The sequence below is a fragment of the Scyliorhinus canicula genome, chromosome 20 (genome assembly GCF_902713615.1).
Source record: "Scyliorhinus canicula chromosome 20, sScyCan1.1, whole genome shotgun sequence".
Lineage (NCBI taxonomy): Eukaryota > Metazoa > Chordata > Chondrichthyes > Carcharhiniformes > Scyliorhinidae > Scyliorhinus > Scyliorhinus canicula.
Window position 1 is genome coordinate 76,633,431 of NC_052165.1, and position 24,591 is coordinate 76,658,021.

Below are 24,591 nucleotides of genomic sequence, written 5' to 3' on the forward strand. Positions count from 1 at the left end.
TCAGAGTAAGTTGGACCTCCCTGGTTTCCATGGTGGACTCATCTGCCCAAGCGGCTGGAGAACTGGAAATGTCTGTCACCACTTAGAATATAGGTCTTTGTCTCAAGTTATAATGGCAATACTCATAGGAACAGGTGAAGACCTCACTTAGCCCCTTGAGCCTTTTGTATTCCAGCTCCCTTGGATCAAAGGCCATGTTTAGTAGCTAGTGAACAGGTAATTAAAGCATTCAGAGATTTGTATCAATGGATACTCAAATCCTTTTGCTCCAGCAAAGTTACTGATCTCTCCCCATTGACAAGATATTTTGATTTAGCTTTCTTGGATTAAAAGTGATGGACCTTTATTTTCCAAACCTGAACATCACCTGCCATAGTTTTGCACACTCATTTAGTCCGTCTATGCCCAACTTCCTGTTCTTGTCCCCACAACCCAAGATACTTTATAACCTGGTGTCATTCACAAACTGCTTACAACACTCTGCTCCTTCACCCAGGTTACTAATATATGTAGGGAAAGGCTGAGGCCACAGTATTATTGTTCCCAAAGAACAACAATATCTCACGCTGCCAGTCTCAATACATTTACTTTTTCTTCCTCCTACTCTGACCTTCCAACGAATTCTGACTCATGTCACAAGGTTACCCTCAACTTTGTCCCCTTACACTTTTGGTAACTTGAGGATCTTAATCATACGCCTTCTGGAAATTGATACAGACATCACCCACAGACACGTCTCTCTGCATCATACTCCTCAAAACTTTGAACAAAGTCAGATATGATCAATCCTTCATAATTAAAGCTGAATATCTGATCAGCACACTTATGCTTAGCCACTCCATCCCTGATTATGGATTCTGGTAACCATCCCATAACTGATGTTACGGACCAATTATAGTTACTTGGCTTGTCCCTCCTTTCTTGCCCTGAAATAATGGAGTAGGAATTTGCAATTGTCCAAATAAAATACATAATTCCAGGGCAGCACAGTGGCACAATGGTTAGCACTGCTGTCTCACGGTGCCACTGTCTCACGGTGCCACGGTCTCTGGTTCGATCCCGGCTCTGGGTCACTGTCTGTGTGGAGTTTGTCCCGTACCAGCCTCCCCGAACAGGCGACTAGGGGCTTTTCACAGTAACTTCATTTGAAGCCTACTGGTGACAATAAGCGATTTTCATTTCATTTTCATATTCTCCCTGAGTTTCTATGAGTTTGCCCTCACAACCCAAAGATGTGCAGGATAGGTGAATTTGCCATGCGAAAATTGGCCCTTAATTGGAAAATATGAATTGGGTACACTAAATTGAAAACAATACTTCCTGAGTCTTCAGTGCTGCAGGGAATTAAGGTAAATGAGGTAATATGGGCCGAAGTTAGAAATAGGAAAGGAGCGGTCACATTGTTAGGAGTTTTCTATAGGCCCCCAAATAGTAATAGAGATGTGGAGGAAGAAATTGCAAAGCAGATTATGGATAGGTATGGAGGTCTCAGGGTAGTTGTCATGGGTGACTTTAACTTTCCAAATATTGATTGGAACCTCTATAGGTCGAACAGTTCAGGTGGGGCAGTTTTTGTACAGTGTGTGCAGGAGGGTTTCCTGGCACAATATGTGGATAGGCCGACAAAAGGGGGGGGGGGGGGGGGGGGGGGGGGCACGTTGGATTTGGTGCTGGGTAATGAACCGGGCCAAGTGTTAGATTTGTTTGTGGGAGAGCATTTGGAGATAGTGACCACAATTCGATATCTTTCACTATTGCAATTGAGGGGGATAGGGCCATCCGGCAGGGCAAGGTTTATAATTGGAGGAGGGGTAATTATGATGCGATTAGGCAAGAATTAGGGAGCATAAGATGGGACCAGAAACTGTCAGGGAAAGGCACAAATGAAAAGTGGAGCTTGTTCAAGGTACAAATACTGCGTGTCCTTGATAGGTATGTCCCTGTCAGGCAGGGAGGAACTGGGCGTGTGAGGGAGCCATGGTTCACAAAAGAGGTTGAATGTCTTGTCTGAGGAAAAAAGAAGAGTATGTAAGGATGAGAAAACAAGGTTCAGTTGGGTCGCTTAAGGGTTACAAGGTAGCAAGGAATGAGCTAAAAAATGGGCTTAGGAGAGCTAGGAGGGGGCATGAGAAGTCCTTGGCAGGTCGGATCACGGAAAACCCCAAGGCTTTTTACTCTTATGTGAGAAATAAAAGAATGACCAGGGTTAGGGTAGGGCCGGTCAAGGACAGCAATGGGAACTTGTGCATGGAGTCAGAAGAAATAGGAGAGGCATTGAATGAATACTTTTCTTCAGTGTTCACCAAGGAGAGGGGCCATGTTTTTGAGGATGAGAGTGTGATACAGGCGGGTGGGTTGGAGGAGGTAGATGTTCTGAGGAAGGATGTATTAGCAATTTTGAAAAACCGGAGGGTCGACAAGTCCCCTTGGCCAGATGGGATATATCCAAGGATTCTTTGGGAGGCAAGGGATGAGATTGCAGAGCCTTTGGCTTTGATCTTTGGGTCCTCACTATCCACGGGGATAGTGCAAGAAGACTGGAGAGTGGCGAATGTTGTTCCTCTGTTCAAGAAAGGGAAGAGGAATGACCCTAGTAATTATAGGCCAGTTAGTCTTACTTCGGTGGTCGGTAAGTTAATGGAAAAGGTCCTGAAGGATAGGATTTATGACCATTTGGAAAGATGCAGCTTAATCCGGGATAGTCAACACGGATTTGTGAAGGGTAAGTCTTGCCTCACAAATTTGATTGAATTTTTTGAGGAGGTAACTAAATGTGTAGATGAAGATAGAGCAGTTGATGTCGTATACATGGATTTTAGCAAGGCTTTTGGTAAGGTTCTCCATGGTCGGCTCATGAAGAAAGTAAGAGGTGTGGGACAGAGGGAAATTTGGCCAATTGGATAAGTAACTGCCTATCACATAGAAGACAGAGGGTGGTGGTGGATGGAAAATTTGCAGACTGGAGACCAGTTACCAGCGGTGTACCACAGGGATCAGTGCTGGGTCCTCTGCTATTTGTGATTTTTATCAATTACTTGGAGGAGGGGGCTGAGGGGTGGGTCAGTAAATTTGCTGATGACATCAAGATTGGTGGAGTAGTGGATGAGGTGGAGGGCGGTTGTAGGCTGCAAAGAGACATTGATAGGATGCAGAGCTGGGCCAAAAAATGGCAGATGGAGTTTGACCCTGATAAGTGCGAGGTGATTCATTTTGGTAGAATTTTTTTTAATGCGGATTACAGAACGGCAGGATTCTGAGGAACAGAGAGACCTTGGGGTCCATGTCCACAGATCTCTGAAGGTTGCCACTCAAGTGGATAGAGCCGTGAAGAAGGCTTATAGTGTGTTAGCGTTTATTAACAGTGGGCTTGAGTTTAAGAGCTACGGGGTTATGCTGCAACTGTACATGACCCTGGTGAGACCACATTTGGAGTATTGTGTGCAGTTCTGGTCACCTCATTATAGGAAGGATGTGGAAGCATTGGAAAGGGTGCAAAGGAGATTCACCAGGATGCTGCCTGGTTTGCAGGATAGGTCTTATGAGGAAAGGTTGAGGGAGCTCGGGTTTTTCTCTTTAGAGCGGAGGAGGATGAGAGACAACTTAATAGAGGTTTATAAGATCATGAGGGGCATAGATAGAGTGGACGTTCAGAGACTATTTCCTCGGGTGGATGTAGCTGTTGCAAGGGAGCATAACTATAAGATTCAGGGTGGGAGATACAGGAGGGATGCCCGAGGTAGGTTCTTTACTCAGAGAGTGGTTAGGACTGCCTGCTGTGATAGTGGAGTCGGACACTTTAGGAACTTTCAAGCGGTTATTGGATAGGCACATGGAGCTTACCAGAATGACAGGGAGTGGGATAGCTTGATCTTGGTTTTGGACAATGCTCGGCACAACATCAAGAGCCGAAGGGCCAGTTCTGTGCTGTACTGTTCTATGTTCTATATGCATCTTCAATTTCTTTTCTTTCTTTTATAAAAGTTGGGGCAGAAAATATCAGATATCAGATTCTGGAGATTTGCCTTTAATTCTATTAGTTTCATAACGACCAGTTTCTTTTTAAACTTATACTTATGTCCAAAGATGTGCGGGTTAGGTGGATTGGCCATGCTAAATTGCCCTTCGTGTCCAAAAAGTTTAAGTGGGATTACTGGGTTGCATGGAGGTGTGGGCTTGAGTAGAGTGCTCTTTCCAAGGACTGGTGCAGACTCGATGGGCCGAATGGCCTCCTTCTGCACTGTAAATTCTATGATTCTAAAGCCATTGGGCGAGATTCTCCGCAAATGCGGAGAATCGTAAAGGCTGCCGTGGGACAGGCCATCACCCACGGCAGCCTCTGCGCCCACTTCCGGGACCCGATTCTCCCCCCGGGAGGGGCTAGGAGCGCGGCCCCAGGCGTCCCGCCGGCGCGGCCCTGACGACGGTCGTCAAGGCCGCACGACAAGCGTCACGCCGGCTGACGCGCACGGTGACGTCAGCCGTGCATGCGCAGGTTGGACAGCGCCAAACCGCGCATGCGCGGTTGGTGTATTTTTCCTCAGCAGCCGAGCAAGACGTGGCGGCTTGATCTTGCCGGGTGGCGGAGGGAAAAGAGTGTGTCCATTACGGACGCAAGGCCCCCCTTGGCAGGGCCGTGGTACTGCCGTGCCAGTCGGGCCCCAAGATGCCCCAAACGGGCATCTGCCGCCCGTTTCACGACGGCAGCGACCAGGTGTAGTCACTGCCGTGTTGAAACGGGTGTGAAGGCCCGGCCGTTCGGCCCTTCGGCCTCGGAGAATCGCCGCTCGCCGTAAAAAACGGCGAGCGCCGATTTGTGGGGGGGGGGGAATAGCGGGAGGGTGTGAAAAATGTCGGGAGACCCTCCCGCTATTCTCCCACCCGGCGTAGGGGATGGGGAATCGCGCCCCTTAACTTCTAACCATTAACATTTTTGTGTTCTCTTCTATCATCATTGTTACATTTCCCCATGCCTTTCATCATTAAGAGTCCGAGTACTCGAGGGAGATAGAGAACTTAGTGGCATGGTGTAACAACATAAATCTCCCCCTCAACGTCAGCAAAACTAAGGAGCTGGTCATTGACTTCAAGAAGCGAAGTGTCGTGCACACCTCGTCTGCATCAATATTGCCGAGATGGAGATGGTTGACAGCTTCAAATTCCCAGGTGCACACATCACCGACAATATGTCCTGGTCCACCCACGTCGACGCTACATCCAAGAAAGCACAACAGCGCCTATACTTTCTGAACAAACTAAGGAAATTCAGCATGTCCACATCGACTAACTAATTTTTACAGATGCACCATAGAAAGCATCCTATCTGGCTTCAACACAGCCTGGTATGGCAACTGCTCGGTCCAAGGCTGTAAGAAACTAGAGTCGTGAAAACAGCTCAGTCCATCACGAGAATCCGCCTCCCATCCATTGACTCTTGTCTACACCTCTCATTGCCTTAGGAAAGTGGGCAGCATAATCAAAGACCCCTCTCACCTGGGTTATTCTATCTTCCAACCTTTTCCATCTGGCAGGAGATACAAAAGTCTCAGGACACGCACTAACAAGTTCAAAAACAGCTTTTTCCTCACTGTCACCAGACTCCTGAACGACACTCTTATGGACTGAACTGACACATCTTCTCTACTGAGTAGTACTGCACTCCTTATGCTTCACCCGATGCTGGTGTCCCTGAATGTGTGTATTTATGCATGTCCTATGTTTTTTACATGTATGGAACGATTTGTCTGGACTGATACGCAGAACAATGCTTTTCACTGTACATCAGTACACATGATAATAAATCAAATCAAATCAAACGTTCTCCTTTTTCTTCTGCCTCCTCGCTCTCCCAGCCCTGTTCATTTACAAAGGTTTGGCCTGGCTATGCTTTTTAATCTCTTTAGTCCCTAACACTATTCCTTCAAGTATGTCAACCCCTGAAATATCAGTTTTTTGGCCCAACTCCATCTTGTTCTGATCCCAGCTGTAACATGGCAGTGTGCACCTGCTTTTCATCCTCCAGGCCCTGCTCATTCTCCCCATGCCAATACCCAAGATATCCCAGCTCAGAAACCCCACTCTTGCAGCTGGCAGATCCCTTTCTCCCATGGAGGTCCACTCCTGCTCTTTAGCCTATGGCTCCTGTGCCAAACTTCATAAATCCATCATTGGCCAAACACAGGAATAAGCTTTTACAGTGCTCAGTCGGATTACTTAAATGAACCTATTCACAAATTTGGGAAAGTCCCAATTATTTCTCATTTAAATTATAGCATCACTGGAGCTGGAGAACAAGAAACTATTAATGACAAAATGTTAGCCTAGATCAGTAGCAGCTCACTTGGCCCAAGTCAGCAGATTGTGGGATCAAGCTTAATTTAAGGAACTGAACACACAATCAAAACTAGCAACTGAAAGCAGTTGTCAGACTGTCAGAAGTTCAGTCTTTCAAATGACCAAGTTCCAATTGCCGGTTGACACTATTTGAAAGAGAGGAGTTTTTCCGATATCTTGGTCAACATTTAACTCTCAACAACATTACAGTAAATGAATTGGGCAGATCTTGTTGTGGTTTGTGTGACCTTGCTGTTCACAAATTGACTGCAATCTTTAGCCACTCAACAGTAACTACATTTCAGACAAAAGACACTTTAGGAGATCCTGGAAAGACTGCAGAATTGCCAGTTCACTTATTCGACCTTATGAAAGAAGCTCCTCTTGACTGGCAAGTCAGAATTTCATACTATGAAAAGAAAGTTAATTAATTAAGCCACTCAATGTTTTTTGAAACAAATTTCAAAAGTAGAACAATGAAAGGCATACAAAAACGTAATTAAATTGATTAAAGTATTTAGGGACAAGAGTGTGAGGAAAATGTGTGTCTCAGTACAATGTAGACTGATCGAGACAAACAGCGTTTGAGGGGGCTAAGTAGGAGGAAGAAAGGAATGAAAGAACATGTTATTAAAGTGAGATTAAGCAAGTAAGGTTTACATAGTGACACAGTTGGCCCGTATAGAAGCTGTAAATTCAAGTTTACATTTGTGTAATTTCATAAATAAGTTAAGCTGAAGGCCTCTCCTGAAAGTTTGGTCTTGCATTTGATAGTTTTGTCTAGAATTTTTACCCTGCTATCTGAAAGCTAATCTCGGAGTCTGGGCAAGGACAGATGAATATAGCACTTAATTTCCCAGGATCACAATGGATGTTTAGTCATTCCAAATGCCTGAATATTTTCCTTCAGCTTTTCAAACAGATCATTCTATAAATTATCTGAACAGAAGTTTAAGGATTGTTTTGAAAAGTTTCAACCAGATAAAATTGGCATTTCTTTAAATAAAAAAGGTCAATGTCTGTATCCCCTTGGTGGAGTTGGAGTGGGGGAGGGGAGGCTGTGAGTGTATGTATCTGTATGCGTGTGAGAGAGAGCGCGAGAGTACGAGACAGCTAATCGCTGCTTAGAAATTAGTTTTCCATTTCACAAAGATAAATGCAATTCTAACTCTTTGCTCCTAAACAATATGGGAAACATGGTAGCAGTGGTTAGCACTGTTGCTTCACAGCTCCAGGGACCCGGCTCCAGTCACTGTCTGTGCAGAGTCTGCACATTCTTTCCGTGTCTGCGTGGGTTTCCTCCACGTGTTCAGGTTTCCTCCCACAAATCCCAAAAGACATGCTTGTTAGGTGAATTGGACATTCTGAATTCTCCCTCAGTGTACCCAAACAGGTGCCATAATGTGGCGACTAGGGGCTTTTCACAGTAACTTCATTGCAGTGATAATGTTAGCCTACTTGTGACACTAAGAAAGATCATTATTAAAATATATTTTCCAAGGTATTTTTTGAAAAATTGCCAATTTACTGCTCCCTCTAATCCACTCCCTTCATGTGCTTGCTGCAGTGAATGCAAATAGTCCAAGTATTGAGAAATAAGGAGCTCCAAGTCAATGTCTCCCTGAACCCTGCAATAGCAATTATTTGGTCATCTGCTGATTTTAGGGTCTCGTCATGTATACATGGTTTTTAAAACGTCAAAAATAGTTCACTGATTTTATTATGTTTTGGATGTGGTGCGAACATGTACGGTTCTATATAAACACATTTTCTTACAATAGAGTACATCTGATCAACTCACAGCAATACCATGGGCAAACTGCAAATATTGTTGTGAAAAAAGTACATCTCTTCAAGCTTTCACTCAGTCCATTCATCTGTCCTTGCCCAGACTCCGAGATTAGCTTTCAGATAGCAGGGTAAAAATCCTTTTTGTTGTTCGTCTCAAAGACAAATATTTTGAGATTTATTTTATCAGTTTTAACATATGCTTCTTCAGAATGTGTCAGTGATATCACCAATTGTGCTCATCCAGTCAGACATATTTTCTCTAGGACACACAGAATTTCATTTTTTGATACATTAGTGTTGTTTGATTTTTATTATAATAATCCCCCTAATGCTTTTAGGTTTTAAAGTTTACAAACTCCATTTTGTAATGGTTTTCAAATGAATTTTTATAATCAAGCCACTTTGAACTGATTCTACTTTCAACCCATTACTGTTGAGGCTGAATTTTTTGTAAATTAATCCAAATTAAAAAAATAAATTCACCACTAAAAATTGTTAACCAAATTTCATAATGATACTCTAAATTTTAATAACATGCCCAAGTTAATTATTAGACCAAATTTTGTAATTATTCACATTTAATTAATTTCCTGCTAATATTTAATATTCAATTAACCAGAGAATTAATATTTAAAAATCAATGCATTTTATAGTTCAGCATTTCTTCATTATAATTGAGAAAGCTATTTGTATCCAAGTTATGTCGGGCATAAGAGATCAATGGAGAAAGCAATAAAAATATATAACAATGGATGTTTGTAGTTATTCTATTACTCTTACTGCCATATCATACTGCCTCATACCCAAACTCTTTCAACTGTTCAGTTCATAGGTGGGTTTCTTGGATCAATTTTGTTGATATTCAAGTCTGTTCCGCCGCAAACATTTTTTCTACCTCTTTTATTAACATGTTGATTTATTCCTTTTAAATGAACTGTCATCAGCTATCCATGATTCGAGAATGACATCTATTCAAAGTTGCGACCTTCAGCTTCATTGACACATCTTTGGGCACATGGGACAGGATGTCTTAGGTAAATGTCGCTACATCACCCATGCGCTGCTTTCCCCTTTGAGAGCTGACTGATGGTGATTAAACCTGAGGGTCACAACACTTCAGGAGAGGGGCAAGGTCAAGAAGGCGAAGTCTTCATGAATAACCTCAGCCGGTAGGGGAATTGAACTTTCACAGTTGGTACCGCTAGACATCACAAACCAGTTGCCCAGCCAACTGAGCTAAGTTATCCCCCCTTAGTGGGATCCAGAGTGAAGGACTTGCTTCCTTTCCCTTATAGCTGTAGCCCCTGCCTCATAATATTTTTATAATAATCTTTATTGTCACAAGTAGGCTTACATTAACACTGCAATGAAGTTACCGTGAAAACCCCCTCGTCACCACGTTCCGGCACCTGTTCGGGTGTACAGAGGGAGAATTCAGATAATCCAAATTTCCGAACAGCACATCTTTCAGGACTTGTAGGAGGAAACCGGAGAACAGGAGGAAATCCACACAGACACAGGGAGAACGTGCAGACGTCGCACAGACAGTGACCCAGGCTGGGAATCGGACCTAGGACCTTGGCGTTGTGGAACAACAGTGCTAACCAGTATGCTCCCGTGCCGCCCATCGTGAAGGCATTGATGCAATTTGATGGACAAGTTGTAGCAAGCTCCTGTCAGTCATTAATATCAATGCTGCTGTGCTTCAAGGAGATCTTCAGAATATCTGTGAAATGTTTTCTTTGACCTCCCTGAAACTTGACCATCTTAGTGTCAATAAAAAATGGACCTGGTTTGGAAAACAATTTTCAGCCATCCAGACAGTGTCCAGGTCATTAAAGCTAACTTTGCAGTTTTGTCTAAATGCTCCTGGAACTAGCTTCAAGGAGGACACTGGCCTTTTGACAGTCCTCCCATTGAATCTTGAGGATGCGGCAGAAAGATTTTTGATGGAATTTCTCTAGCGCTCTTAAGTGTCACTGCTACACAGTCCAGGTCTCACTTCAGTAAAGGACATACGAACAAGGAGTAGACATAGGTAATTTGTCCCCTCGAGCCTGTTCCGCCATTGACTAAGATGGTTGATCTGACAGTAACCTCAAATCTGCATCCCACCATCCTCCATTAACCTGTCACCCTCTTCCTTACCAAAACTCTATTCACCTCTGCCTTAAAAATATTCAGAGACTCTGCTTCTACCACCTCTCCAGGAGGAGAATTCCAAAGGTTCACAACCCCCAGAGAAAGAATTGCACCTCATCTCCATTTTAAATGGGTGACCCCTTATTTTTAAATAGTGACCCCTAGTTCCAGATTCTCCTACAAGATAAAACATCCTCTACCCATCCACCATGTCATGGCCCCTCAGGATCTTGTATCTTTCAATTAATTTGCCTCTTGCTCTTCTAAACACCAAGCCTGGCCTGTCCAACCTTTCCTCACAAAACCACCTCCAGGTACTAGACTGGTAAACCTTCTCTGAACTGCTTCCAATGCATTTACAGTCTTTCTTAAATAAGGTGAACAATATCATGCACAGTACTCCAAATGTGGGGCACAATTCAGCCACTGCATTGTGCTCAGCATGGAGCTGGGTGCTTGGGGAGAATCCCAGGAGACCCCCAAATCAGGCTTTGTGCCGGGCCGATCGCGATTCACCTGACTTGCTATGCCAGACACATTCTGAATTTGGCTATTTTAAATATCCCGATGTCGCAAAAAGCCCCCTCAAGTGGTCATGGACAGAGCAGGGCAGTAGCCCAGCACTCCCCCTGGCAGTGCCAAAGTGCCCAGTTGGCACTGCCAAGGGTCAGGCTGCAGAAAAGCTGTGGGGTGGGGTCCTGAAAGTGGGGGTGTAGAGATTGGGCAGCCTTTCAAAATGGCACCCTGATCTGTGAGGAGCTGTGCTGCAGAGAAAAATTTCATCTCAAATTGTGGCATCAACCGGGGAGAAACTCCCCAAGGCCCAAAATTGCCGTTGAAGAGCGGTCTCATCTCAGCATTGCAGCTGTTGCGAAGCACCCTGCCGAAAGCACTTTGATACTTTGCTGTTGAATTGTGCCCCTGATCTCACTAGTGCTCTGTACAACTGAAGCATAACCTCCCTACTTTTGTATTCCATTCCCTTCACAATAAGTTAGAACTTTCCTAATTACTTGTTTTACTTGCATACTCGCATTTTGTGATTCATGTACTGGTATACCCAAATTCCTCTGAAATCATTCACCGTTTAGATATGCCTTTTTTTATTCTTCCTGCCAAAATGGGCAATTTGACGTTTTCCCACATTATACTCCATTTACTAGATCGTTGCCCACACACTTAATTATATATTTTTGTAGCCTCCTTATGGCCACTTCACAGCTTACTTTCCTACCTATATTTATGTCATCAGCAAATTGGGCAACCATCCCCTCGATCCCTTCATCCAAGTCATTTATGTAAATGAGAAACAGTTGAGGTCTCAGCACTAATTCCTGTGGCACACCCCTCGCCAACCTAAAAAAGACCCATTTATGCCTACTCCCTGGGCTTCCTGCTGACAAACCAATCTTCTATCCATGCCAATCTTACCCCCTATAACATGAGCTTTTATTTTGTGCAATACCTTTGATGTGTTATTATTTTTAATGCCTTCTGGAATACAGTTCAGTATATCCACTGGCTTCCCTTTATCCACTGCATAAGTTACTTCCTCAAAGAACTCCAATATGTTGGCTAAACATGATTTCCTTTTTACAAAACCACATTGACTCTGCCCGATTAGCTTGAATTTATCCAAGTGACCTGCTGTAACTTCTTTAATAATAGCTTCTAATCTTTCCTATAACAGATATTAAGTTAACTGGCTTGTTGTTTCCTGCTTTCTGTCTCCTCCCTCTTTGAATAATGGAGTTGCATTTACTATTGTCCGATCAAATGGGCAGTATGGTGGAACAGTGGTTAGCACTGCTGCCTCACAGCTCCAGGGACCCAGATTCAATTCCTGTCTCAGGTAACTGGCAGTGTGGAGTTTGCACTTTCTCCCCATATCTGCGTGGGTTTCTTCCGGGTGCTCCGGTTTTCTCCCACAGTTCAAAGATGTGTAGGTTAGGTGGATTGGCCATTCTAAATTGCCCCTTAGTGTCCAAAAGGTTAGGTGGGGTTACTGGGTTACAGATGATATAGTGGAGATGTGGGCTTAAGTAGGGTGCACTTTTCAAGGGCTGGTGCAGACTTGATGGGCTGAATGGCCTCCTTCTGCACTGTAAATTCCATGATTCCATGACCTTCCCCAAATCCTGAGCGTTTTGGAAAATTAAAACCAATGCATCAACCAATTCACTAGACATTTCCTTTATGACCCTAGGATAAAGTCCATCTGGACCTGTGCTCTTGTCAATCAGCAGCTCCAACAATCTACTTCTCTGGTGACTAATTTTCTCGAATTCCTCCCTCCCTGAGATCTCCTGTTTTATAGCTGCTCCTGTGACTTGCAAACTCTATAGTGAAGATAGATGGAAAATACCTGTTCCATTCATCTGTCATCTCCTTATTTTTCATTACTAATTCGCTAGACTCATTTTCTATAGGACCAACGCTCACATCTCTTGTTAAAACATTTGAAAATACTCTTACTATCTGCTTTTATATTTCTGGCTAGCTTTCTCATGCTCTAATTTCTCCCACCTTGTTAATCCTATAGTTATCCTTTGCGGTTCATTATATTCTGCCCAATCTTCTGACCTACCACCTCTCTTTGCACAGTTTAATGCAGTTTAAGTTTCATACTATCTTTAACTTTTCTAGTTAACCATGGATAGTGGCTATCCCTTGTAGTTTTTATTACTCATTGGAATGCATCTATTCTGTGCATTCTGAAATATCCCCATAAATGTTCGCCACTGAATCTCTATGGACCTATCTCTTAACCTAATTTTCCAATTCATTTTAGCCAGCTCAGGTTTCATGCCCTCATAATTGCCTTTATTTCAGTTTAAAGACATAGTCCCAGACCCACTCCTCCTCTCCCCCTCAAACTGAATGTAAAATTCAAATCGCATTATGACTTCAACTGCTCTGCACACTAGGACTTCTGTTGACTTGGGGAGGTCTTTGTTGTAATACACTTGCTGCTCTTGTTATCATAAACAATGGCCTTGTGAGAGAGATAGCCGTCAAGGTATAGGAAGTATTCAACATATTTTTGAGTCTCACCTTCAACATATATGGGAGGTGGAATTTTTAAAAATAATAATCTTTATAAGTGTCACAAGTACGCTTACATTAACACCGCAACAAGGTTACTGTGAAAATCTCCTAGTCGCCACACTCCGGCGGCTGTTCGGGTACACAGAGGGAGAAGTCAGAATGTCCAATTCACCTAACAGCACGTACTTCGGGACTTGTGGGAGGAAACCGGAGAACCCACCCTCACCACCCTCTCCCGTAACCCTGCACATTCTTCATTTCCAAATAAAAGTCTAGTTCCCTTTTGAATGCCGTGATTAAACCTGCCTTCACCACACTCTTAGACAGTGCCCGCCAGAGTTTATACATGTTGCATGAAAAGTTTTATGTCATTTCACTTTTTTCAATTACTTTAAACTTGTGTGCTCTCATTCTCGATCCTTTCACGAGTAGAAACAGTTTCTCCCTGCCGACTATGTCCAGACTCCTCATGGTTTTGAATACTGCTGTCAAAACTCCTCTCAGCTTGCTCTTCTCCAAGGAAAACCATCCTAATGTCTCTAACATATTCACAACTTAAGTCAAGGTCCCTGGAACCATTCATGTGAATTTTTCTGCACCCTCTCCAACGGTTTCACATCTTACCTAAATTGCGACACCCAAAACTAGGTGCAATACCCCAGCTGAGGCCAAACTAGTTCTTAAAAAAAGTTGAATTTTACCTCCTTGCTCTTGCACTCAATCCCTGACCAATAAAGCCACACAGACTGTATGCTTTATTGTACTCTCAATTTGTCTTGTCACCGTCAATTAACTTATGCACATATACACCCAGTTCCCCCTGACCTGCACCCTCTTCAGGCTTGTATGCTTTGTGTTTATATTGTCTCCAAAATGTCTTACCAAAATGAATCATTTCACATCTCTCTACACTGAACTTAGTCTCCCACCTGACCCCCCATTCCAGCAACTTGTCTATGATCTTTTGAAGTTCTACACTATCCTCTTCACAGTTCACAAAAATATTACAAAGTTTTGTATCACCCCATAAATTTTGAAATTGTGCCTTGTACACCAAGGTCAGATAACAGCAAGGATCCCGTCTCTGACCCCTGAGGAACTCCATTACAATCTTTCCTCCTGGCAGAAAACTTCCATTAACTCCTTCTCTGTTTCCTGTCACTCAGCCAACTTTGCTTCCTAGTTGCTATTGTTCATTTTATTCCATGAGCTATAACTGTGCTCACAAGCTTGTTGGGCACATTGTATAAAATGTCCCTTGGAGGTCCATATTTTTTATTTATTATGTACATCACATCAATAGCATTATCCTCACTGATCTTTTCTGTTACTTCTTCAAACAAACTCCAGCAAACTCTAGTTAAACATGATTCTCCCTCAACAAATCCCTGCTGGCTTTTCATAATTAACCCAAATTTGTCCATGTGACTCTTAATTTCCCATCACCTGAAGTTCAACTGACTGTCCGTATTTGTTGGGCTTATCTTTACATTCATCTTTGAACAAGGGTATAACATTTGCAATTGTCCAGTCTTCTGGAGCCACCCAAGTCCAAGGAAGACTGGAGAAATATGGTCAGCGACTACACAACATCATGTACATGAAGGCAAGCATCCAGCAGAGGGCAGCAGAGTAGAGCTACTGATCAGCTGTTCTGGGGAAATTTGCATACGTGCAGTGCGGTCAGCCTAATTTGAAGGTGTACCTGCGAAGGAGACCCGAGGAGTTTGAGTGAAGGCAAGCATCCAGCAGAGGGCAGCAGAGCAGAGCTACTGATCAGCTGTTCTGGGGAAATTTGCATACGTGCAGTGCGGTCAGCCTAATTTGAAGGTGGTTTGTGGAGGGGCTGTTGTCAAGTGACAGATTTCATCTGTGGGAAGTGCACCCAACTCCAGCTCCTCAAAAACCGTGTTAGGGACCTGGAGCTGGATGTACTTCGGATCATTCGGGAGGCAGAGGGGGTCATAGATAGAAGCTTCAGGGAGGTAGTTACACCAAAGACTGGAGATAGATGGGTAACTGTAAGTGGGACTGGGAAGAAGCAGTCAGTGCAGGGACCCCCTGCGGTCGTTCCCCTGAGTAACAAGTATACCGTTTTGGATACTAGTGGGGGGGGGGGGGACTTACCAGGGGTAAGCCATGGGGTACGGGCCTCTGGCACGGAGTCTGTCCCTGTTGCTCAGAAGGGAAGGGGGGAGAGGAGCAGAGCAGAAGTAATTGGGGACTCAATAGTCAGGGGCACAGATAGAAGATTTTGTGGGAGCGAGAGAGACTCACGTTTGGTATGTTGCCTCCCAGGTGCAAGGGTACGTGATGTCTCGGATCGTGTTTTCCGGGTCCTTAAGGGGGAGCAGCCCCAAGTCGTAGTCCACATTGGCACTAACGACATAGGTAGGAAAGGGGACAAGGATGTCAGGCAGGCCTTTAGGGAGCTAAGCTGGAAGCTCAGAGCAAGAACAAACAGAGTTGTTATCTCTGGGTTGTTGCCCGTGCCACGTGATAGTGAGACGAGGAATAGGGAGAGAGAGCAATTAAACACGTGGCTACAGGAATGGTGCAGGCTGGAGGGATTCAGATTTCTGGATAACTGGGGCTCTTTCTGGGGAAGGTGGGATCTCTATAGACAGGATGGTCTATATCTGAACCTAAGGGGCACCAATATCCTGGGGGGGGAGATTGTTAGTGCTCTTTGGGGGGGTTTAAACTAATTCAGCAGGGGCATGGGAACCTGGATTGTGGTTTTGGGGTACGGGAGATTGAGAGTATAGAGGTCAGGAGCACAGATTTGACTTCGCAGGAGGGTGCCAGTGTTCAGGTAGGTGGTTTGAAGTGTGTCTACTTCAATGCCAGGAGTATACGAAATAAGGTAGGGGAACTGGCAGCATGGGTTGGTACCTGGGACTTCGATGTTGTGGTCATTTCAGAGACATGGGTAGAGCAGGGACAGGAATGGTTGTTGCAGGTTCCGGGGTTTAGGTGTTTTAGTAAGCTCAGAGAAGGGGGCAAAAGAGGGGGAGGTGTGGCGCTGCTAGTCAAGGACAGTATTACGGTGGCGGAAAGGATGCTAGATGGGGGACTCTTCTTCCGAGGTAGTATGGGCTGAGGTTAGAAACAGGAAAGGAGAGGTCACCCTGTTGGGAGTTTTCTATAGGCCACCTAATAGTTCTAGGGATGTAGAGGAAAGGATGGCGAAGATGATTCCGGAAAAGAGCGAAAGTAACAGGGTAGTTGTTATGGGAGACTTTAACTTTCCAAATATTGACTGGAAAAGATATAGTTCGAGTACATTAGATGGGTCGTTCTTTGTACAATGTGTGCAGGAGGGTTTCCTGACACAATATGTTGACAGGCCAACAAGAGGCGAGGCCACATTGGATTTGGTTTTTTGGGTAATGAACCAGGCCAGGTGTTAGATCTGGAGGTAGGTGAGCACCTTGGAGACAGTGACCACAATTCGGTGACCTTTACGTTAGTGATGGAAAGGGATAAGTATACCCCGCAGGGCAAGAGTTATAGCTGGGGGAAGGGCAATTATGATGCCATTAGACATGACTTAGGATGTGTAGGTTGGAGAAGTAGGCTGCAAGGGTTGGGCACACTGGATATATGGAGCTTGTTCAAGGAACAGCTATTGCGTGTTCTTGATAAGTACGTACCAGTCAGGCAGGGAGGAAGGGGTCGAGCGAGGGAACCGTGGTTTACCAAAGAAGTGGAATCTCTTGTTAAGAGGAAGAAGGAGGCCTATGTGAAGATGAGGCGTGAAGTTTCAGTTGGGGCGCTTGATAGTTACAAGGAAGCGAGGAAGGATCTAAAGAGAGAGCTAAGACGAGCAAGGAGGGGACATGAGAAGTCTTAGGCAGGTAGGATCAAGGAAAACCCAAAAGCTTTCTATAGGTATGTCAGGAATAAAAGAATGACTAGGGTAAGAGTAGGGCCAGTCAAGGACAGTGTTGGGAAGTTGTGTGTGGAGGCTGAGGAGATAAGCGAGATACTAAATGAATACTTTTCGTCAGTATTCACTCAGGAAAAAGATAATGTTGTGGAGGAAAATGCTGAGACCCAGGCTATTAGAATAGATGGCATTGAGGTGCGTAGGGAAGAAGTGTTGGCAATTCTGGACACGGTGAAAATAGATAAGTCCCCGGGGCCTGATGGGATTTATCCTAGGATTCTCTGGGAAGCCAGGGAAGAGATTGCTGAGCCTTTGGCTTTGATTTTTATGTCATCATTGGCTACAGGAATAGTGCCAGAGGACTGGAGGATAGCAAATGTGGTCCCTTTGTTAAAGAAGGGGAGTAGAGATAACCCCGGTAACTATAGGCCGGTGAGCCTCACGTCTGTTGTGGGTAAAGTCTTGGAGAGGATTATAAGAGATACGATTTATAATCATCTAGATAGGAATAATATGATTAGGGATAGTCAGCATGGTTTTGTGAAGGGTAGGTCATGCCTCACAAACCTTATCGAGTTATTTGAGAAGGTGACTGAACAGGTAGACGAGGGTAGAGCAGTTGATGTGGTGTATATGGATTTCAGTAAAGCGTTTGATAAGGTTCCCCACGGTCGGCTATTGCAGAAAATACGGAGGCTGGGGATTGAGGGTGATTTAGAGATGTGGATCAGAAATTGGCTCGTTGAAAGAAGACAGAGGGTGGTGGTTGATGGCAAATGTTCAGAATGGAGTTCAGTTACGAGTGGCGTACCACAAGGATCTGTTCTGGGGCCGTTGCTGTTTGTCATTTTTATAAATGACCTAGAGGAGGGCGCAGAAGGTTGGGTGAGTAAATTTGTAGACGACACTAAAGTCGGTAGAGGCCTTTATTGGTAGAGGGATTGAGTTCCGGAGCCATGAGGTCATGTTGCAGCTGTACAAAACTCTGGTACGGCCGCATTTGGAGTATTGCGTACAGTTCTGGTCGCCTCATTATAGGAAGGACGTGGAAGCTTTGGAACGGGTGCAGAGGAGATTTACCAGGATGTTGCCTGGTATGGAGGGAAAATCTTATGAGCAAAGGCTGATGGACTTGAGGTTGTTTTCGTTAGAGAGAAGGTTAAGAGGTGACTTAATAGAGGCATACAAAATGATCAGAGGGTTAGATAGGGTGGACAGTGAGAGCCTTCTCCCGCGGATGGAGGTGGCTAGCACGAGGGGACATAGCCTTAAATTGAGGGGTAATAGATATAGGACAGAGGTCAGAGGTAGTTTTTTTACGCAAAGAGTGGTGAGGCCGTGGAATGCCCTACCTGCAACAGTAGTGAACTCGCCAACATTGAGGGCATTTAAAAGCTTATTGGATAAGCATATGGATGATAATGGCATAGTGTAGGTTAGATGGCCTTTAGTTTTTGACTTCCCATGTCGGTGCAACATCGTGGGCCGAAGGCCCTGTACTGCGCTGTATCGTTCTATGTTCTATATCCCTCAGTATGCTTGGATGCATCTCATCTGGTCATGGTGCATTATCATGTTAAGCATAGGCAGCCTAATTAATACTCCCTCCTTAGCTTTTTTTTAAATTTCAGTCTATTAATTCTTTCACCATGACCAAGGTAGCATCTTCTTCCTTGGTAAAAACAGATGCAAAGTATTCATTTAACAGTTCCAGCCATTCACCCTGTTTCTCTGCAAATTCCCCATTTGGTCCCTAATCAGCCCTACATCTTTTACCACCCTTTTTCTATTTGCATGCCTATATATTCCCTTTTATGTTAGCTGCCAGTCTCTTTTCATTCACCCTCTTTGCTCTTCTTACTTGCCCTTCACTTTCCCTTTGAACCTTGCATATCGAGCCTGGTTCTCCATCGAGATACCCACCTGAATATATAAATGGCTCAATAAAATATTTTTAAAAAACTAAATGTTTGATCTCTGTTCATTTTAATTTGTCTGTTACAGTAAAAGGCTTCAAAGTGAAATCTTACCTTTTGGTATTTCCATTGATCATTTGAGAAATGCATCTTTTTCAACGTTATTGGTCTCTACAATCATCGTAACACCAGTACATAGAACATAGAACAGTACAGCACAGAACAGGCCCTTCGGCCCTCAAAGTTGTGCCGAGCCATGATCACCCTACCCAAACCCACATATCCACCCTATACCCGTAACCCAACAACCCCCCCCCTTAACCTTACTTTTTTTAGGACACTACGGGCAATTTAGCATGGCCAATCCACCTAACCTGCACATCTTTGGACTGTGGGAGGAAACCGGAGCACCCGGAGGAAACCCACGCACACAGGGGGAGGACGTGCAGACTCCACACAGACAGTGACCCAGCCGGGAATCGAACCTGGGACCCTGGAGCTGTGAAGCATTTATGCTAACCACCATGCTACCCTGCTGCCCCCTAATTCCAGATGTAATTCCATATCATCTGCCTCTCAATTTTCACACCATCCAATACCTCTACCATCTCCATATCTACCAATGTCTTAGTAAATTTCTCCTCCTTAATAAACACCAACATATGTACTCATTAAGTATTCTAGCCTTGCCCTATGCTTCTAAGCATATATCACCCTCTAACATTTTCATGCTGGTAGGACATTTTTGGATTTTCTTTTATGTTGACTATCAATTTTTTTATGTTCACTCTTTGCCGGTCTTATTTTTATCTTATATGCCCTCTTAAATTATTGTTGGTCTGGTTCTTTCTTGAAGAATTGACCTGACAGATATAACTCACTTTTGTTTCACCATATTTTCTATTTCCGGTCAGCACGGTAGTGCTATCCGTGAGGAGTTTGTACATTCTCCCTGTGTCTGCATGGGTCTCACCCTCACAACCCAAAGATGTGTAGGGTAGGTGAATTCATCACGCTAAATTGCCGCTTAATTGGAAAAAACAAATTGGGTACTCTAAATTTATTTTTAAAATTTTAATAAGTATTTTCTATTTCTATTGCCATTCTTGGAGCCTGGGCTTTTTCCCCCCTATCTTTTGCCCTGGTTGAAATGTACCTAGATTGCACCTGAAGCATTTCCTCTTTGAAGATCACCCATTGCATTACAGTTTTACCATGGTCATATCATTTTGCATCCCAGTGAAATTAGCCCCCTTCCAATTTAGCCTATTTTAGATAGTTCCTTGCACTTTGCAACGTAAGGTTTGGACTAGATGATCACTCTTGCTTAAGTGTTCTCCCAAAGAGACCTGATCCACTTGGGCTTTTTAATTTCCCAGTACCAGATCCAACAGTGCCTTCTTTCCAGCAGGACATACTGGTCAAGGAAGTTATCCCCTGTTTATATTTACTCTACCACTATCAATGTAGGAATCACAAAAGATTAGCCTCCTTGGTAGCCCGGAGACGGATATTGTTGGAATGGAGGGACCCGGGGACCCCCGAAACCATGGGGTCTGGGTGAATGACCTGGCAGAGTTTCTCAGGCTGGAAAAATAAAAATCACCTTGAGGAAGTCTATGCAGGGGTTTTCCCGGAGGTGGCAGCCATTTATCGACTTCTTCGAGAAAAGTTAAGATGTCAGCAGGTATAGAAAGTAATTAGGAAACCTCATAGAATGTTACCATTCATCATAAGAGAATTTGATCCAAATGTAGCGAGGTTATGCTTCAGTTATACAAATCATTAGTGAGACCACATTTGGAGTACTATGCACAGTATTTTTCATCTTATTTAAGGAAGTATGTAAATGCATTGAAAGCAGTTGAGAGAAGGTTTAAAAGAACAAAGTACAGCACAGGAACAGGCCCTTCTGCCCGAAAAGGGCAGGTTGTCTTAGAAGGAAAGGTTGGACAAGCTAGACTTGTATTTGCTGGAATTTAGAAGAGTAAGAGGCAACTTGATTGAAACTTCAAAGACCCTGAGGAGTATTGACAGAGTTGATGTGGAGAGGATGTTTCCTCTTGTGGGAGGATCTAGGACATGGGGTCACTGTTTAAAAATAAGGGGTCAGACATTTAAAACGGAGGTGAGGTAAAATATTTGCTCTCGGAGTGTCATGAGTCTTTGGAACTCTCTTCCTGAGAAGATGGTGGAGGCAGAACCTTGAATATTTTTAAGGCAGATGTGGATAAATTCTTATTAAACAAGGGGTGATAGGTTATTGGGAGTAGGCAGAATGCACATTGAGGTTATCAGATTAGCCATGATCTATTAAATGATGGTGCAGGCTCAAGTCACTAAATCACCTACTCCTGCTCCATGTTCATATCCTGATTGATATTTGGACAAATAACCAATATCCCCACTCTATATTCTTGCACATCTATGATTCCATGCAGATTTGATCCTCTACCCGCCACAGAATACCCACAGTAGGGTGACACATCTGGGACGGGATTTTCCCAAATGGGCGTGATGGCCCGACGCCAGCGTAAAAAACGCCGCGAACCACTCTGGTGTCGGGCTGACCAGAAGTAGCCGAATTCTCCACACTTCTGGGGGCCGGCGCCGGACGGGTTGGCGCCACATGGTGCCGAAGGGACTGCGCGAGTTAGAGCCGACGTGGTTCAGCGCATGCGCAGACCGGCTGGTGTATTCTGGTGTATACCCCCAGGTATACCCCCATGGCAGAGCCCTACATAGGCCGTCGCGGAAGGAAGAAGTGCCCCCACGGCACAGGCACCCGCAGATCGGTGGGACCTGATCGCAGGCCAGGCCAACGTGGGGACCTCCCCGGGGTCAGATTACCCTCTCCCCACCCCTGAGGACCACAGCAGCCAATTTACCGGCCAGGTCCCGCCTTGTGGGACCATGTCCACTCCACGCCGGCGGGACTGGCCAGAAACCGACGGCCGCTCGGCCCATCGGAGCCCAGAGAATTGCAGGTGTGGCGTGATCCCCGCCCCCGACGAAAACCAGCACCGGAGAATCCAGTCACCGGCGTTAGAGTGGGATTTAAGCTGCCCCCCCAAGGATTCTCCGACCTTGCGAGGGTCTGAGAATCCAGCCCCTTTTGTCTCAACTCCAAGAACCCACCACCTTCTCTGTTTTTTATGAACACTTTCATATCCTTGAATATTAAGTTCTCCACCTTGACCATTTTAAGCCAGATTTTTATTATTGCCGCCACATCATATTTTCATATGGCTATCTTTTTACATATGTGCATTGTAAACTTTTGTATATCCTCACAGTCCTTCTTTGTCCTCTCCCTTCTTGTGTGCTGTGCAGCACTCTCGCTTTATGCACCTTACTTCCCTTTTCTACCTGCTGATGCCCATTCTTCTGCCAATTTAGTTTAAATCCTTCCCATCCACACTAATGAACTTCCCCTGCGGGAACACCGGTCCCGGTCCCAGTCCTGTAGAGGTGTAAGCTATCTCTAAGTTTGGTACCTCCTGCACTATGCCTCCAGCCACACATTGATCCTCCCCATCCTTCTATTCCTACTCTCACTAGCAGAGTGACCCAGAGGTTACTACCTTCAAGGTCCAACTTTAACTTCCAAAAATTAAAATCTACTCCTGAAAAGCATGCTGAAACATGATATCAGATCTTTATGTTGTGGCACAGAATTCTGTTATTAAAGTTCATGTAACAGTGTACAATGTCATTCAAACAATGGACCTGGACTCTAAACTCAAATTGCCCCATCTAATTCCTGGGCTCTAGACACATTGTGGCTACCTGAAGTTCCACATGCCGCTTGAAATGTTGACTCAGTGCATCCTTAATTGATCGAACCACATCCTGCGGTGTCGTCACCTTGCTAGAGAGCACTGCAGAAGAAAACATATGCATTAAGTATCCTCCCACATATGAACATTCTGAATCTCCACCTGAGATGTTACATGCCAAGAGATTGGGTTGATAATCTTTCCTTAAGTCAACAACCCACAAGCAAAACTTAGAAAATTAATATACAAGGCAAACAATGACAACTCCACAGAATGGAGGCTATTGTTAAATAAAGAGATGGACACATATAAACAAATGCATTAATCATTAGACATAGCAGGTAGGTAATGTACTGTTAATAAATGTTTGGCACTGTCAGTATTGCCACAGGGAATTATTACCTAAATAATAGCAGATTATTAATTTATTTGAAATGATCAACATGAACTGAAAACAGAATTTTGATACACAGTTTAAGGTCGATATTTTTCTCCAATATGGTTTTAGTACTTCAGTTAAATATTTCTCGCAATGATATAGTAAATTCTTATTTCCTCCTTCTTTCCCTTTGAAATTTGCTCACACTAACATGTTATGTCTTTCCCAACTCATAAGATCATTACTAAAACTAGCTTCAAGAACTTAGAACTTCATAACCAAGAAGTTGACTAAAAGTTGACAGAATGATCTGCAGCACCTCCATTTGATAGCAGTCCAGTTTCTACTTGGTCTACATGCCTGAATCAGAAAGATTTTGTTACAAGTCCCACTTCACTTACAGTCTAGGCTGATTCTGAAGTGCAACACTAAAAGAATTGCATTGCTGGAAGTGCTAGCATTTGGTTGAAACTGAAGTGCCATCTACCTGCCCCGGTTATTCCCAGTGGACATTTAATATCCCATTGAACTTTTCAAAGCGGAATTGGATGCATTCTTGGTTCCTGCAAAAACAGAGAATTTCCACCTTTGATTCTTCTTTACTGGTCACGCACACATGGTAATGATTAGATTCTATGGGTGAGATTTTCCAGCCCCCCACTGCAACATCTTTTGCAGCGGTGGAGGCGGTCTGCTATTGGCCGGCGGCAGCATCTTCCAGTCCCACTGCGGGATTTTGCAGTCCCGATGCTGTCATCAGAATTTCCCGTTGTTCACACCCGCCCCTGCTGGGGAACCCATGGTGGGAGGTCGCCGTTGGCAGGACCGGAAGACCCTGTCAGTGGGAATGACCAGAAAATCCCACCGTGCGGTGGAATTATCCATAGCAAGAAAAAGGTTTGGGTGCATATAGGGAGATAATTGACATTGGGTAGGGATCCTGGCATCATCCCACCCTGTTCTGGGTTTCATCTGGATGGGAGTGAAGATGAGCAGAAAAATCCCCATGCTGCTGTCAAATAAGTAATTTAAGTATTCAGATCACAAAACATGGTTATAACCCTCAACTTCAATTCCATATTTAACAGCAGGGCACCAGTTTCCTACCTGTCAACAACTCCCTACTGTCTGGGGCATGTACACAGTGGGCAGAGGCTCTTCAATGAAACTGAAACTGGGAAGACTCCAATTAACGGAACTGAACAGGTCCAGCCATGGCCAAGTCAGGAACTGCTGTCCTCGCACCTGAGGATGCTACAATATGTGATTGTTAATTTCCTGAAAGTCACTTCACCACTTTAGCTGCAGCCTTCA

At 44.3% G+C, this 24,591-nt stretch overlaps 1 protein-coding gene across 3 annotated transcripts in view; it reads right to left on the reverse strand.

Annotated features, from left to right (window-relative positions):
- Window positions 1-24,591, reverse strand: part of LOC119954950 (UPF0606 protein KIAA1549-like) — a 323,510-nt gene that overhangs the window by 148,108 nt on the left and 150,811 nt on the right. For all 3 annotated transcript variants that reach the window (XM_038780692.1, XM_038780693.1, XM_038780694.1), the window contains exon 3: window positions 22,909-23,000. In XM_038780692.1, the coding sequence (XP_038636620.1) occupies window positions 22,909-23,000 (92 nt within the window). The remainder of the gene's footprint in view (window positions 1-22,908; window positions 23,001-24,591) is intronic.